This window comes from Gopherus flavomarginatus, chromosome 1, assembly GCF_025201925.1.
Source record: "Gopherus flavomarginatus isolate rGopFla2 chromosome 1, rGopFla2.mat.asm, whole genome shotgun sequence".
NCBI lineage: Eukaryota > Metazoa > Chordata > Testudines > Testudinidae > Gopherus > Gopherus flavomarginatus.
The window spans coordinates 203,245,530-203,263,498 of record NC_066617.1 but is presented as its reverse complement, the minus strand read 5'-3'; the positions used below and the strand labels follow the sequence as shown (position 1 = coordinate 203,263,498).

The window sequence follows — 17,969 nt, the reverse complement described above, 5'->3', positions numbered from 1 at the left end:
TTTAAATACTTTTTTAAAGATCCGTTTCCAGGCTGAAGTAAACGTATAAAATGTAATAAATCCTCTAAGGAGAAAGCATGTTTGATTGGCTCGCCTGTGTTAAAATAGCAAAGAGCTCATGCTCCAATACGTCTGTTAGTCTATAAGGTGCCACAGGACTCTTTGCTGCTTTTACAGATCCAGACTAACACGGCTACCCCTCTGATACTTGTGTTAAAATAGTTTCTGTATATCCCTATTCTGTCCCTTACTCCTCCATGAATTATCTAATTCGTTTTTGAACCCAGTAGTTATCCTTTTGGCCTTCACAATATCCCCTGGAAATGATGTTGACCGTACATTGTGTGAAGAAGTACTTCCTTATGTTTGTTTTTAAACATTCTGCCTCTTAATGTCATTGGGCGACCTCTGGTTTTTGGTATGTTAAGGTGCAAATGACCCCTTCCTATTAATTTTTCTCTACATCGTTCATGATTTTATATATCGCTATCATTTCACCCGCCTAGTCATTTCTTTTCTAAGCTGTACAGTCCCAGTCTCTTTAATATCTCCTTGTCTGGAAGGTGTTCTGTACTCCTAATCATTTTTGTTGCCCTTTTGTGCACATTCTCCGCTAATATCATCTTTTTTGAGCTGGGGCAACCAGAACTGCATGCAGTATTCAAGGCATGGGCACAACATGGGTTTATATAGTGGCATTGTGATATTTTCTGTTTTATTATCCATCCCTTTCCTAATAGTTCCTTACATTGTTAGCTTTTTTGACTGCTGCTGCATATTGAATGGATGTTTTCAGAGGATTCTCCACGATGACTCCAAGATCTTTCTTGAGTGGTAACAGCTAATTTAGAACTCGTCATATTGTATGTATAGTTGAGATTATGTTTTCCAATGTGCATTACTTTGCACTTACCAACACTGAATTTTATCTGTCATTTTGTTGCCTAGTTGTGTGAGATACCGTTTGTAGCTCTTCACAGTCATCTTTGACTTAACTATCTTGAGTAATTTTGTATTTTCAGCAAATTTTGTCACTTCACTGTTTACTTCTCTGTCCAGATCATTTATGAATACCTTGTACAGCATGGGTCCCAGTATAGATCCTTGGGGGACCCTGCTCTTTACCTCTTTTCGTCATGGAAAATTGATCATTTAGGCCTATCCTTTGTTTCCTTTCTTCTAACGTTACTGATCCATGAGAGGACCTTCCCTCATATCCATGACTGCATAATTTGCTTAAAAACATTTGGTGAATGACCTTGTCAACTGCTTTTTGGAAGTCTCTAAGTAATCTGTATCAACTGGATCACTGTTGTCCACATGTTTATGACTCAAAGAATTCTAGTAAATCGGTGAAGCATGATTTCCCTTTACAAAAGCTGTGTTGACTCTTCCACAATATATCATGTTTATCTATGTGTCTCTGATAATTTTGTTTACTATAGTTTGAGCAAATTTGCCTGGTAATGAGGTTAGGCTTACCAGCCTGTAATTGCCAGAATTGCCACTGGAGCCTTTTTAAAAAATAGGCACTATATTAGTTATTCTCCAGTCATCTGGTACAGAGGTTGATTTAAGCTATAGGATACATACCAATTTCATATTTGAACAATACCACGTAGTCCTAGTGTCTTATTACTGTTTAATTTATTGATTTGCTTCAAAGCCTCCTCTGTTGACACCTCAATATGGGACTGTTCCTCAGATCTGTCACCTCACGTGTGGAAATCTCCCTCATATCCTCTTCAGGGCAATGCAAAGAATTCATTTAGCTTCTTTATAATTGCTGATACAGACTCTAACAGGGCTACCACTCTGAAACTTATCTTCCTTGAGTGCTATTTTAGCACCTTGATTGCCCAGTGACTATAGCGACTGTTTGGCAGATTTCCTGCTTCTGATGCACTTGGAAAAAAAAATGCTGTTAATGTTTCTGTCCTTAGCTAATTGCTCTTCAAATTCTTTTTTTGGCCTGCCTAATGTACATTTATACTTGACTTGCCAGAGTTTATGCTCCTTTCTATTTTTCTCACTAGGATTTAAAGGATGCCTTTTTGCCTCTAACCACCTTTTACTCTGCTGTTTAGCCATGATGGTGTTTTTTGGTGTCTTATTACTTTTTATTTGGGATATACTTTGTTTTATCCTCTATTATGGTGTTAATTGAGAACAACTGCAAAACCACTGCCTAACTACTTTCATGTATGGTTTTGCATGGCACTGCAGAGACTAACAGCTTTACTTAAAATGGCTGCAGGAGTGCTGTATATTTGCATGGCTACATAAGAAGATGCATCCACTTTGCACTGTTTTCCTTGCTGGATGAGAGAGATCAAGGCTGTCAGGTGCCCACAGACAGTCTAATGTCAGGCATCGTTGATCTGCCAATTGTTTTTATGTCACGGGAAGTCCCTCCAGACTTGCCAAAAGAGGCATTAAAAAACCAAAAACATCTAGATTAAAAAACAAAACAAACCACCCCAAAATATCTGACTGTTAAAATTTATTGCAGAATCATCCTCTTTATATGCATATCTCCTGTTTCTCTATCACGTTACTTTTTTTAAGCCCCATTTACTGCTAACTTCCAGCATAGACTTTTTCACTATATGGGAGGAAAGAAAGTTCTCTAGATCCTTGTCCCTGCTACGCTTTTGTGGATCAGCCAGCAGACGAAGATGTAAAGAAAGTAGCCTCTTGTTAAATTAGTTTCTCTCCTTACAGGAAAGTTTCTTGCTCCTACTGACTGGAAAATTAGAGATGCTCAAAGAGGTTTCTTGTATGTCCCTTGTATGACTAAAATGTTGATAATTTGGTTCAGTTATTCAGGGCATCCATTTACACAGGTGCAGATTACAGTGTGTTTTGGCTGACACTTTGTATGTTCGTCTAACTTGAGTTTGCCTCCTTTTTTTTTTTTTCTTGAGTAATTTCTTCAGTTTTTTTCAGAGTGTGCCTTTAAAAATAACCTCTTATCCAGAGTGCAAAACAGGAATGCAGGCTGTCTTTCACATTCTTTTCTTTAGAATGCCTTTCACACACTTATGCATTCCTGTTCCTTTATTGGGATCTGGGGAAGAGGTTAACTTCAGTTATCTCACATGCGCAAAAAATATACTTTCCTGATACCAGACATGTATAGATAATCTTGTTTCTCCCACTTTGAAAAACAAAACCTATCAATGCTATTAGGAAATTTCATTCCAGAATACTCCAGGGTAGTGTTTAACCTTTATTATCTTAAACTTTATGTAGTACATAAAAACACGAATGGAAACAGTACATAAACACAGAAAATCAACAACTGTATAGTAAGGTGGGAGTGTTTGGGTTATGAACCTTTTTGAGGTTTGGGGTAAACATTCACCAAATGTAAAAAGGCATCAGCTGGATTATGAAATTCTGGTTTTGTTCCTTGTAGGACAAACATTTCTTTAACAGCATTGTCAATTCTGTAACTACTGATATTACATAGGTTTTTCTCCTTGGTTTCCCAGTCAGTGGTAGCATAAGTGTCAACTTAAAAAAAAGGGATGTTTGTGGCTTTCCTCTTTTTTGTGCTCCCTTCTCCATATTTGTCTTTCACATGTCCCCTGGAATTCCTGATATCCTTTTATACACCATCTGTGGCTTTGTGTCTCCTTATTCCCCTTCATGTTCCCACTGTTCCACTTGTCTATTCATATTTCCACTATCCGCTTGTTACCTGTCTGTGACCCATCAACTCTCTTTTCCCCCAACCCTCCAAAAAAACCCTGCTGCTTGGGCTTCCACTCAAGTCTGCTTTTCTGTCCTGAAACTGCTACCAACTAAGCACCATGGAGGAGAAGCCACTAGAGGGTACAAGAATAGGGGACTGCAGTTTCCAGCCAGCCTCTTCTTTACTCAGTGGCAGAAATCAGCTTCTAGAAACTTGGGCATCATCAGTCACAATCCCTGAGGCTTTGCTGGAAATGAAAACATTAAGAAAGCAGAGCTGCCATGATTCTCTTATCCCATATGCTACTTCTATGTTTGATAGCCCTGTCGCATGTTCAGCAGGTTCCTCTTGCATCCATCTGGTTGCCAGCTGTCTAATCACACAAACCCAAACACCCCTGCCATGCCACTTCCCTGAGGCCCTGCCCCAGCCACACCCTTTTCCAGGTCCCTGTCCTGCTCACTCCACCCCCACTTCCTCCATTGCTCACTCTCCCTCACTCACTTTCACACGGCTGGGGCAAGGGGTTTGGATGTGGGTGGGGGTGCTGGCTCTGGGCTGGGGCCAAGGGGTTCACAGTGTGGGAGGGGGCTCCAGGCTGTGCCTGGGACAGGGTATTGCAGTGCAGGATGATGTAGTCGGGGTGCAAGCTCTGGGAGAGAGTTTGGGTGCTAGAGGGGACTCAGGGATGGGGGAGGGGGTTGGAGTGCAGGGTGGGGTGTGGGCTCCAGAAGGGGGCTCAGGGCTGGGGCAGAAGGTTGGGATGAAGGAGGGCGTGTAGGCTCTGGGAGGGAGTTTGGGTGCAGGAGGTGGCTCAGGGTTTGGGTGCAGGTGAGGGGTGCAGGCTCCGGCCAGGCAATGCTTACCTCGTGTCGCTCCCGGAAGCAGCCGGCATGTCCGTGTGGCCCCTGAGGAGATAGAGGGGTCCAAGCGCTGCTCCTGCCTCCAGACACCGCCCTCACATCTCCCATTGGCCACAGTTCCCGGCCAATGGGAGCTGCAGAGTCAGCACTTGGGGCTGCTTCCAGGACTGGTGCAAGGCCAGGGCAGGCAGGGAGCCTGCCTTAGCCCCGCTGTGCCACCAGACTTTTAGCCACCTAAAATCTCTGTGTGGCTTCAGTAGTCTCCAAGAGAGAGAGCCCAATTCTGGGAGACTCTTGGCAAAACTGGGAGGGTTGGCAACCCTACTGGATTGTCTTTACATGAGTGCTGCCATTTTCCCGTTCAGCCACAAAAGTCTGAATATCTCAGAGCATGTAGACTGTAGTATGTAGACTGTTTCTTTTAATCAAAATACAGCACCAATGGGTTAGACTCTGTTTTAAACTAATCTCTTACCAAACTTCACTTTTCAGATTGAAGCAAAAACAGTTTGTTCTCTGTGAAGTTTTGGAGCAGGACTGTTTGTTTTTGTTTGTTTTTTTGTTTTGTTCTTTTTGGGCAGGGGGGAGGGGCAGAGTTAACTCCTGTGCTTAAGTGGTGTTGTGCTCTATATTATCCTTGCACCTTAGTTAAGGTTACAGCATGAACTGGTTTATCCCCATACCTATGTGCCTTTGCTGTTTTTAAAAAAGTACTGTACATGCATTCAGGAAGCAGGATGCTCTGTTTGTTTTAAGTGCAAGGAGTACAGTACAAGGAATCAATCCTGTGAAATGCTAAACACTTTTATGGAACGTTGATGATTTTATTGACTTGTGTTACAGTCATCGAGAAGCCTCAGTCAGGTGTTGAGCCTCAAAAATAATCTCTAGAATGTGGGTGACTGTGCCATCAGGAAGAAACATTAAGTCATCCTGTTTGGGCCATAGTGACAGGAAGAGGAGCATTAGCACAGGAAGACTGATAGGGTTTTTTTATGCCTCATTTCCCATAGAACTGAGTTCTCCTTAGTTCCATTACCTCTTATGGAAACGGCTTTTGTGAGAAAATGCTGTGTGTGTTTTCCATAGCAAATTAAAGTCCAGTCCTGTTTCCATTACATTCCCAAGAGGAATGCTACCCATTGACATGAGTGGGAGCAGGATTAGGCCCTATAACTATGTACAGTAACTCCTCACTTAGGGTATGGCTACATTTGGAATTTCAAAGCGCTGCCGCGGCAGCGCTTTGAAGTGTGAGTGTAGTCAGAGCGGCAGCGCTGGGAGAGAGCTCTCCCAGCGCTGCATGTAAACCACATCCCTTACGGGTGTAGCGTGCAGCGCTGGGAGCCGCGCTCCCAGCACTGCTGCCCTGATTACACTGACGCTTTACAGCGCTGTATCTTGAAGCGCTATGGGGGGTGTTTTTTCACACCCCAGTTGCAGCGCTGTAAAGTGTGAGTGTAGCCAAGGCCTTAGTCATCCCGGTTAACGTTGTTTCATTGTTATGTTGCCCATCAATTAGGGAGCATGCTCGTTTAAAGTTGTGCCATGCTCCCTTATAACATTGTTTGGCAGCTGCCTGCTTTGTCCCCTCCTTGCAAAAACAGCAGCCCTTTGGAGCTAGCTGATGGGGGCTTGGAACCAGAGTGGACCAGCAGCCCCTTATTAGCTCCCCACTCCCCTAAGTTCCCTGTGCAGCAGCTGCCCAGCAGGCTATCAATTGTCGACAGTTCAGCTGTCCCTCCCCCCACTGCTGTGTGCTGCTCCTGCCCTCTGCCTTGGAGCTGCTCCCGGGAGCCTCTTGCTTGCTGTGCAGGAGGGTATGAGGAGTGCTAATGTCAGGGTGCCCCCCTATCTCCTGTACCTTATCTCCATGGGGGGTGGGAGGGGATGCTACAGGGCTCAGGACTGAGGGAGCTTGCTGGCAGCAGCTGCTGTCTCAATTTGCTAGCCTACTTAAAAAGGCAATGTACTTAAAGTGGGGTCAGCATCCTTAAAGGGGCAATGGAAGTCTCTCTCACACACTGTGTGTGTCTCTGTCTCTCTCTGCCACGTTATCTCCCCTCCCTCCATTCGTGCTGCCTTGTAGAGTGTGAGGCTACATTAGCAACAGTATGTTAACCCTTGAGGACTGAGCCGACTACTAGTTCATCACTTAGCGGTAAGGCATTCCCTGGGAAATATCCCACCCTCTGACTTCACCACCTCAACCAAGCTTCATAATCATCATTGCTGTGCACAGTATTAAATTGTTTAAAACGTATACTGTGTGTGTGATGTAAAATATAGTCTTTTGGGAACATAGCAATGTTGAGCGAGGAGTTACTGTATCTAGAATAGTTGTTACACAGTCAAAAAGTCTTGTCTCTTAGCTGACCCACCACATTCTAATACAACATCATGCTTTGGGAAGACTACTACTAATACACTTACTATACCATGAAGGTGATATTCAGGAAAAACCAGTTTCTGAGTAGAAATAAACTGAATATATAACTCTACAGTAAGAACTAGAATAAATTGACTAAGTATGTGGTCAGTTAATGCTGTGATATCACAGTTGTGATTTTAAGTTGACTTGTTCAGTTCATTGCTGAAAGCTGGATTTCTGGGTGTATCAGTATAGAGAAATTTTTAAATGAGTCATTCACTTTTGAAGTAAGTGGGGTTTGGGATATATATGTAATATTCAAAGAGGTATTCTTGCCTTTAGAGTTCTTAAAATACTTTTGTTCACTCCATATGATGAAAATGGCAGGCATTACTGGCAAAGAAAATGCTGACGTTAATATTTTTATATAACTTGCAATTAGGTATCAAATCAGAGCATTTAATGTTTTCCTGTCTTGGAAGGTTTTTACAGTAAAAGCTGTGTTATCCGGCACTTCACCAGCCAGAAAGCACTGTAAACCAGCATTTCTGATCTTCATTTGGAAGTCCGGTTTATAGTCCGGTTGGTGGCAGGCTCCCTACCTGGCTGTACGTGCGAGGGTGACCTAGAGGAGACTGGGCTAAAAGAAATCTGATGAGGTTCAACAAGGACAAGTGCAGAGTCCTGCACTTCGGATGAAAGAATCCCATGCACTGCTACAGGCTGGGGGACCGACTTGCTAAGCAGCAGTTCTGCAGAAAAGGACCTGGGGATTACAGAGGATGAGAAGCTGGATATGAGTCCTTGTTGCCAAGAAGGCTAACGGCGTAATGGGCTGCATTAGTAGGAGCATTGCCAGCAGATTGGGGGAAGTGATTATTCCCCTCTGTTCGGCACTGGTGAGGCCACATCTGGAGTATTGCATCGAATTTTGGGCATCCCACTATAGAAAGGATGTGGATGAATTGGAGAGTCCAGCGGACAGCAACAAAAACTATTAGGGGGCTGGGGCACATGACTTACGAGGAGAGGCTGAGGGAACTGAGCTTATTAGTCTGCAGAAGAGAAGAGGGGGGATTTGATAGCAGCCCTCAACTACCTGAAGAGGGGTTCCAGAGGGGATGGAGCAAGGCTTTTCTCAGATGAACTCAGTGCAATTTGTGCTTTTGAAAATTTCACCATTAAGTGTCTATATATGGGCTTGAGAGCCTAATTTTAGGCTCATAGTTTTGAAAACTTTGGCCTGTGTACAAAATATTTTACAGTAATTTAATGTATTGAAAGTGTAAAAAAGGTAAAGCAGTTTTGTTTTGAAGTGACAAAGATTTTGTACACATATTAAGAACTTTTAGCCTCTGGGGCTGCAAATACTTGTGCACATACTTAACTGAGCTGATGAGTAGTCCCACTGAAATCAAAGGGACTCTTCATTTGAGTAAAGTTATGTGCTGGTTTTAGTCCTTGTCCTACAAACTCTTAATCGTCCTTGTTTTGTTTTTTGCCTGTAGCTGCTTTGTAAAATTCAAATAGATACAGTGAAACCCAGTTATAACACAATGTTTGGGGTCCAAAAACTTCCATCGCGCTAAATGCAGGGTCGCAGTATAGTGGGGTTTCAAACCAGTTTGTCAATGGTCCCCAACGCGTGCATTGATATGCGCCCCCTAGTGCCCGGCACGGGAGAGGAGCTGCGGCCCCCTGCCTGCCGGGGACAGAGAACTCCCAGGGCTGCGGGCGCCAGTGCTCTCTGTCCCTGGCAGGCATGGGGCCGCAGCTTCTTTTGAAGCCAGAGAGACGCCCTGGCCCCATGCCTGCCAGCAAAGAGGGCTTTAGACTAATTCCACCAATTCCCCCGAATCGGACCCTGCGCCTAAGAGGACTCCACGCCCAGTGAGAATCCCTTTCCTGGCTAGAGGCGCCTTTTTAATTTTTACTCACCTGGCAGCCCTCCGGGTCTTCGGCAGCACTTCAGCAGTGGGTCCTTCAGTGCCTCCAAAGACCTGGAGTGAGTGAAGGAACTGCCCTCGAAGTGCCGCCGAAGACTTGGAGCACCGCCCGGTGAGTACAAGCCCCACATGTTTTTTTGTTTTTGTTTTGGTTTTTTTGCATGTGGGGTTTTTTATTTTCTTTGTCATCCCTGCCGGAGCCCCGTCGAAACTGTTTGAATTGGGCCCCCCACTTCCTAAAGCCAGTCCTGCCTGCCAGGGACAGAGAGCACCGGCGCCCACAGCCCCGGAGAAGCCGGAGAGAAGCTGCGGCCCTGCCTCTTCTGGGGACAGAGAGCACTGGCACCCGCACCCTCGGAGTTCTCTGTCCACAGCAGGTGCAGGGCTGCAGCTTCTCTCCCCTGCGATGGTTTGGGGACCACTAGTACAGTACTGTATTATACCTTAAAGAGGAGCCAACCTATGATCGCGTTATGTGATTTCGTGTTATAGGGTGGCGCGTTATTGCGAGGTTTGACTGTACCTTAGTTGTAGTATATTTTATTCTAAAGTAAACTAAAAAAAAATTTGTAATTTTGTTCATTAGATTAAAATTTATAGTTGCAATAGCACAGATTTTCAAATTAGCTTTACAAAGGCTTCATCTGATTTGATATAAATATTTTAAGTTAGTGACTTAAATAGCCTTGGTTTAAATATCTCCATCTTCTCTGTTCCCTGGAAACTTTCTCCAGACAACACTCTGAATTCATTGAACAGGAGATATAAGTGTAGGCGTTATGGTTTTACAGCAATGAGAATTAGAGTTTTGTATTAAAATCCTAGTAGTAAACTACTAATTGAGCTGTTGTATGATTTCATATTACAGGACCTTGAGACCATAAGAGAATCAAATAAAGTGGAAGCAGGAAATTACTCCATAAAGTTTAATTGGAAAAAGTATTTCAAAATGAATTTCCACTATAAAATATTTCATTGGAAAAAAAGATTTTTCAAAATAAATTTCCTCTAATCCCCAATTTAAAACTTCTTGTATGTTTTCGGAAAGTACAAGGACTAAATTTACTGAGGGATTTGTTTTCTGGTTTGCAAAGTCTTGAAATTTCCCTGCTGGCTAATTACTGCTTATTACTGTAACACTGACATTGGTCCTGTAGCAGTAACATTTTCCATCTTAAGATGGGTTGGCCCATTCAAGTGAAGAGCATGTTGTCTGAGTGCTGAATGGAATTACTACCAGTGGAAACTATGCTGCAAGAGGAGTTGATAAAGCAGCTGCTGTGCAAACCTCAGCTGTTTTTTCCATCTTCCAAAGAAAAGTTAATTAGCATAGGAAAGCTGACTAATGTGCTGATCTCACCTCTTTCCAGTAGACGCTCACATTTTGTCCCTGCCTGCCTTAAAGCATGCAGGACTTTGTTCAGGAATTTGCTGTCACTTACGGGATGGACTGAAAGCTTTTTTGAGGGGGTTGGACTTTTTCCTTTATAAACACAGTCTACAGAACCGAGAGCTTCCTTAAAAGTAATTGCCTTGGATTTGTGTTGAACTGCTAACGTTGCTTTAGTGAAGCACAAAATGCATTTTAGGAACCTTAACTACAGTTTTGGTTCCCTAATTGCCTATGTGGCAGACAGCGATGTCTTCAATCAAATTGAAATGAGGGTAAGGCTTTTTAAAAGTTGAGTTTTAGTTCTGTTAACTGCTTAAATACTGGAGGATAGGTGCTGTTCTGAAATAGTTGAAAAATACTGTGCTGTTTAAAACATTAAACAGATAATGCTTAAGAAGTAGGGAAGAACTATTTCAGAGGTTAACAGGTTGTAGTCTGCAAATGTGTATTTCATAAGTTATGTTTCAGTCTTAAATTCCATGTGATACATTAAGATCTTTATCTTCTGCTTTTTCAAATACTTGTAGTCCATCCATAAAAATACTGTGTTTATATATGTGTGAGTATGAGTTGAAAAAATGTCATTTGAAGGCATTTTCAATAATGTTCAGATTTAAAATGTTGCTAATAGGATCATTTATATTAGAATATATGAAGATGTTTAAATTACATGGTGTAGCACTGTAATTGTTGCGATTGGTGATACTGCTGTAGTGTTGGAATGCTACATAATACAATCACTCCAGTTATCTAACTGATGAGAATGAAGGAGTAACAAACACACAAATGTTGGACTTACAGCAGTGAATTATTGATTAGCTGTCTTAAGATACCTGTCAGGCACAAAACAATTGGATTTTATTAGTAGACACTGATGCTAACATCTGATTTCATCTGGAAGTTGGATCTGTGAGGTATTTTATAATGCTGCAGACTTTTCTTTTTGGCTAACATAAAATTGAAGGTACCATACATTTCATTAATCATGCAGAAGGTCTCCAAAGGTTTAGTGGTGCATATGAATTCTGAATTATAGACCAAACTGTTTTTCTGAATAGATATGAATGAGGTATTGGTGCACCAAGTAGTGTAATATAGAAAAAAGATAAATACAGGCTTAGATTTCAGAAATACAAAGCAGCTTTCTTTCCAGTGTAGAAAGCTAACAATAACAAGTAATTCCTGTGCTAAAGGTTCTATTTTTGAGAATTGTATTAAAACTACTTGGAGTTTACATACAACTTGCTTTTATTAGAACACTAAGTGTAGCTCAACAAGAGACAGGACAGTTTTGAGTTAACATGCATTCATGAAATATTTGGCTTTTGTCTAATAAGTATTTGTTACTTAGTCTTGGGATATCAGTAGCAAGTTGTTGTGAGTTAATACCATACTTAGCTGAAATAAAAACTATAACCAAAGGTTTATATAAGAGAATAATAAAATTAAGTGTTCTAGAAAACAATTTATTACGCTATTTTGTTATACCCTTCTATGTAGCCTCATCCAAAACTCAATGATTAAACTGAATGCAGTTGAAAGATGAACATGAAGTCAGAACATTCTGATCAGTAAGATTCTGTGAAATAGTAACATATAAAATGTCAATACATAAAACATAACTTACTACTAAGGGCTGTACATAGCGAGTCATTGTGCTTAAAATAAGTCTGCAACAGCAAGCATGCCAACCATAGACTCATTTTTCGCTTCCCCTCCCCTCAGCACCCTGAAGTAAAAATGGAAACATTCTTCATAAATAATGTAAAAATAGCTGAGTTTGGTTTGGATAGCTGCCCCATGTGCTCTAAAAGCTCAAACATTAGTTACACAAATAGTCAGTCAGACTGCCAACTTTTGATGGACTTACTCTCGTACTGTCATCCAGATAGGATGGCTAAGTCATTGGGCCACAGCGATAAAAGTACAAGGTTTCGGAGTTAGAAGGGCTGGGTTCTGTTCCCACTCTGCAACAAATGTACTGTTTTAACTTTCGGCAAGGCCCTCACCTCTGTTTCCACGTCTGCGTAATTAGAACAATACTTCCTTTACTTAAAGGAGTTGAGTCTTCATTTTTAAAGGTCTTTGAGATCCATAGATGGAGGGTGTTATAGAATTACTGTGTGTCATTATAACTGAAGTTTTCTTAAGCACACTTCATTTCCCTAAATTAAAAGCAAGTACAAAAAATAGTTTTCATATGTCATAACATTACTGAGGTGTCTGGTTACCTTAAAAGCAAGCATATTTTAGTACAGCACAATATTCAGTTTTCATGTCTACCGAACAGGAGTTTTACTTGAGTAAGGACTTCTGACCCTCAATTTACTTTTTATAGATATTTCTATATAAACTAAACTAAGCAATTAAAACTCCATGATCTTCATGACTTGTGAATAGATCTTTTTTTGCATGCCATAAAATGGAGTCAGAAGTCAGTAGACATGCAACATATTTAACTTTTTTTGTAATCTTTTCTTCTACCTTGAAGGCAGTATTATTTCAGCAAGAAAAAAAGCAGCTGCTGTGTTGTAAATAAACGATTGGTTTATTTTGAATGGCTTACTGTATTATCTGCTAAAATATTTTAGCATGCTGCTATTAACCATCATAATCACCAATTGTCCTTGAGGGAGTGAGAATAAATGACAAGAAAAAAGGGATGTGACATGTATATGGCTTGTTTTGTAGTAATAAATAAATAAATATGTATTTATTTATTTATTTACAGGCCAAATTTGAATCTCTCTTTAGAACATATGACAAAGATATCACCTTTCAGTATTTTAAGAGCTTCAAAAGAGTACGAATAAACTTCAGCAACCCTTTATCAGCAGCAGATGCTAGAATCCAGCTACATAAGACTGAATTTCTTGGAAAGGAAATAAAACTGTATTTTGCTCAGGTATGTTTTACCAAGCATTTCGGTGTAAATGTAATCATTTTGCCATTGAGTCTTATGCTGTTGTAGTACAACTTTTCACAGGTCTTTAAAAAAATTATGTAACATTCATTAGTGACCAAATTGATTGTCTGGGTAAACTGCAAGAAGGACAGGAGACACTTGTTATGGATTTTAATTAGGCCGCAACTTTATTATATAGATGTCTGGGACTACCCAGCACATAAAGTGTACCGTGCAGGCAAATACCTGCTTATTCAAATCAGTTCTCCGGGGCTTCCACCAGCCCTCCTTTGTTTCCATCCAGGTCCCCCCAACCAACCCATGGCTTGGACCTTACCATCCATCACCCTTGTAATAGGGTTAAGGTGGGCTATGAGAATGTGGGGGAGGTTGGCTCCCTGCTATACCAATCAGAGGAGTCCCCCAAGCCCCTCCCCTGTTCTGTTCCTTTATCCAGTACCTCCTTTTAAGTCCTTTTACCAGGCCATTTATCTGGTCACTGGCTGCCTTCCCTATGGAGTACCTGCACTGACCATCCTCCCAACCTTACAAAATAAGTTGCGACATATGGCCTGCCACCTTTTCTTCTCCTCACTAGAAGAGGTCCTCCCTCACACCCGCTGTGGGGAAGGCGAAAAAAACATTCCACCAAAGCCAGTTCTGGTGGTGTGGGAAAAATTCCTTCCCAGACCCCCTTTAAAAGGAGCAACTAGCGTAATGCCCCCAGCAGGTCCTAACCTAGCCTGCCATTCACTTCCAATAGGGGAGGGAGGGTGGATGCTGGCTTCCTCCCTGCATGGAACAAAGAGAGATGCCCCACCCAGGTTTCATACCTTTATGCATTTCAGATCTCTCATTCTTAGGGGGGAGGGGAGGGAGTCATTGCTGCAAAGCTGACCACCGAGCCCTTTTTTTACAGCAGTTTCTGACCTCCTTCCTCCCCCCACACCATAAAGCAGAGTTGTCCTTCCTGGGTAAACCCCAGAGAAACTCTGGGAGAAAACATCAAGTAGGTCTCTCCAAACTTGGGAGTGTTTGGAGGCTAATGGATATGTTAGGTTTCTGCCTGCTTGTGTATTGTCTCCCCTTTATCCCAAGACAGGCAAACATCTAGTACTCAACACTGTGTCATACCAAGAGCTGGTTGCGTAAACAAGGGGAGGAGTATATTTTGTAAAATTTCAACTACTTTTCGGAATATTTTATTGAATATAAAAACTATTTTCTCTCACTACTTTAATTTTTTTCTACTGAAAAAGGGGAGTGTTCATCTCTTCCTAGCTTCTTTTTTTTCATAATGTTATGAAAAATTTCATCAATCTCAATCAAAATGAAATACTGTTGCAAAAACTTCCATTTTATTGGAAATACTTTTTCTGTTGAAGAAATTGACACTTTTCAGCCAGCTTTAATTGAAAATCTAGTAACCCCAGAACTCCTAATGAGACACTTAAAGATATCGAGGGTCATTTTTATAGCTCCTTCTGTTTCCAAGGAAGATTATATTGGTGTCAGTAATGACAAAAAAGGCAAATTTTTAATTTCAGATTTAATTTAATCATCATAAAACCAAGATGGTTTTTAAAAACAAAATAGCTAAGATTTCACTGGAGGGGGAGGAGGATATGTCACCGAAAGCATGTCTTCTCATTGCCAAATTGTTAGCAACACTCCCTAGATATTCTGCATCACTACTAATTGAAAATCTAGTAACCCCAGAACTCCTAATGAGACACTTAAAGATATCCAGGGTCATTTTTATAGCTCCTTCTGTTTCCAAGCAAGATTATATTGGTGTCAGTAATGACAAAAAAGGCAAATTTTTAATTTCAGATTTAATTTAATCATCATAAAACCAAGATGGTTTTTAAAAACAAAATAGCTAAGATTTCACTGGAGGGGGAGGAGGATATGTCACCGAAAGCATGTCTTCTCATTGCCAAATTGTTAGCAACACTCCCTAGATATTCTGCATCACTACAGTGCAGCTACAGAAGATTCTGTGGCTGCTTCAAATATATTTATTTAATGGAATGGAAGGCTTTATTGAATTAAATCCCAATAACTAGTACAGTAAAAGCTGTAGTATCTGGCCCTGTACCAGCTGGAAAGCTCTATAAACGGGCATTTCTGATCTCGATAGAAAGTCCGGTTTATTGTCTGGTTGGTGCGGGGCCGGCAGGCTCCCTACCTGGTTCCACGTGGTTCCCCAGTAGCGGCGACATGTCCCGGCCATTCCTAGGTAGAGAACGGCCACAAGGCGTTCGGGGTGCGAGAGTAGGGGATGGGACGTGAGAGGGAGTGTGGGCATGGGCTCTGGGAGGGAGTTTGAGTGCAGGATCCAGGGGCGGGAAGGGGCGCTTATCTCAGGATGCTCTTCCAAGCAACGACCTGTCCCAGCTACTCCTAGGCAGAGGTCCAGCAGACAGCTCTCCGCACTGCCCCTGCCCTGCCCACTGGCTCCACAGCTCCCACTGGCTGGGAACCAATGGAACCTGATGGGAACCTGCACCCAAACTCCCTCTTTCTGAACCAGCATTTTTCACTTACTGGCATCCCCCATTATCCCAACATGCCAGATTTTAAAAGTTTTTACTGTACTAATATTGTGTCCCTTGTGTTAATTAGTTTAGTTTGAGGTGTTTAATATATACGTTTATATCTTTAAAGATGCTACAGGGATTTGTACTGACAACATATTGGCAGCTTGAGTAGTGATAGTTATAGCTTTGGAACCTGGGGACCTTACAGCCTCTGTTTAATTTCCCTCTATTTCGGTCTTTTAGGAGCAAGATTTTTCTCTGATGAAATAACTATATATTAAAACAAAAACAAAACAAAACAAAAAAGCAGATGTGCACATTTCCCTGCATGTTTTGTCAGCATGGTGGTTTTAAATTTGTATGTTTGATATGTTATCACACATTGTTACATACTGCCACTTTAAGTGCTTGTTGTAGTGCGATATCTGTTCAAATGTAAAATTCCATGCAAATGACTGATTGATAGAAAATTAAAAGTAATAGTTAAGTTTGTTTTATTCTTCCAGACTTTGCACATTGGAAGCTCACGTTTGGCTCCACCAAAACCAGACAAACAGTTTTTGATTTCACCTCCAGCCTCTCCTCCTGTTGGTTGGAAACAAGTAGAAGATGCTACGCCAGTCATTAACTATGACCTTCTCTATGCTATCTCCAAGCTAGGGCCAGGTAAGAAGAATTCTGAGCTTGAAGTTTTAATACTTGTGCTTGAGTAAAAAATGCCTTGGAATATTAGTAATAATTCAAAAATCTCCCCCCCCAAAGAGATCTGTTCATTATCAATTAAATTACTAACTACAGAAAACACTCAAGTTTTTCATGTCAAGGATTGTTTTCTGAAATCACTTTTTTTGTATCAAAAAGATAAAAATTTCCATAGAAATATCCTTGCCAGAACAAAACGTTCTTGCTGAGCCATACAGCATGAATTGCATTAAAATTTGCTAATCTCATGAAGGTCATGACTTTACATACTGCATACTACTCATTTTTCTAAATGTTTTAATTAGGTCTGACCAGCCAGTAGTTTTAGCGAAGCTACTTACTTTTTTTATGCCAAGATTTAAAATAAAATTATAACTGTAACCTAAGTTTCCCAAGAAATAAATGAAACTTGTAAAATATTTATATTTTAACTATATAACTGCCTCGTTTTCTTAAGCAGTGTTGCTGTTGTTCAACCATGTGACAGTAAATTAATAATGTACATATCTCTAGATACTTTCATCAGAGGATTTGCAGATGTTGCACATATTAAGTGTCACACCACTGTGACGTGCTATATCCATTTGATAGAGGGTTTTTTTTGACATCAGAGAGGGTAAGTGACTTATACAGTGAGTCAGTGGCAGAGGGGAATAGAGGAAGCTCTAAGAGCCTGGCTCCCATTTAAGTGCAGAGCTGGCTTCTTTGTTCTGTGGGAGCTCTCATCAGTTCTCGGTAGAACTATTTGGGAAAACCTGTGCAAGGGACACCTTACAGACTATCCAGCTTGGCTTGCTCATTGGTTCCTAAAATAGTTGATGTCTCAAGCACCACAGTTTGCATGGTGATGCAACAGCTAAGATACTGAGGTCTTAAAAGCATGAGGATAAAGCATACCAAATTGAGTGGAACAGAAGAAAGTGACCAGAGGAACACATTTAGAAATATGAGTGCTGGTTTCTTTCCCCTACCTCCCTCTCCTACAGAAAAGGTATTTGAAAATAATAAATTGTAAAATTGTTTCTGATGGACACTGTCAAATGACTAATCAATGGACATAACAAAATTATAACACAACATATCTAAATGCTGTAAAATCCCTTCTAGCCAGTTCTGTTATTACATAGGAATCCGAGGGCAGAATTCAGCCCTTTAGGTTTTGCTGATCAAAACCATATCTAACTTCATTAACTTCTGCCAGTGGAAGCCTTGGAAAAAATCTGCTTCTGTGGTTTTAAATCTTCATGGTATGGAGATGGACAGTTCTCCTGAATGGTCAGATTTGATCATACTGTTCAAATTTTGCGGATGAGACACACCTGGTAGGTTTGCAAACACTTTGGAGGTTAGAGCTGAAATTCAAAGGGATCTTGATAAATTGGAGAACTGGGCTATGGACAACAAATGTAAGGTGCTATACTTTGGGAAGAAAAACCATATGCACAAGTACAGAATGGGGGATAACTGGCTTGGAAGCAGCACTGCTGAGAAGATCTGGTAGTTGTGGTGGATCACAACCTTAACATGAGTGAACAATGTGATGTTG

General features: G+C 41.1%; 1 protein-coding gene across 5 annotated transcripts in view; it reads left to right on the top strand.

Moving 5' to 3' along the window:
- Positions 1 to 17,969, top strand: part of RCAN1 (regulator of calcineurin 1) — a 123,580-nt gene that overhangs the window by 101,621 nt on the left and 3,990 nt on the right. For 2 of the 5 annotated variants that reach the window (XM_050929659.1, XM_050929641.1), the window contains 3 exons: positions 13,005 to 13,178; positions 14,098 to 14,187; positions 16,228 to 16,387. In XM_050929659.1, coding sequence (XP_050785616.1) covers positions 13,005 to 13,178; positions 14,098 to 14,187; positions 16,228 to 16,387 — 424 coding nt within the window. Of the gene's footprint in view, positions 1 to 10,273; positions 10,546 to 13,004; positions 13,179 to 14,097; positions 14,188 to 16,227; positions 16,388 to 17,969 lie in introns of those variants that run through there. The other 3 variants (XM_050929670.1, XM_050929678.1, XM_050929651.1) reach the window with 3 other exon arrangements.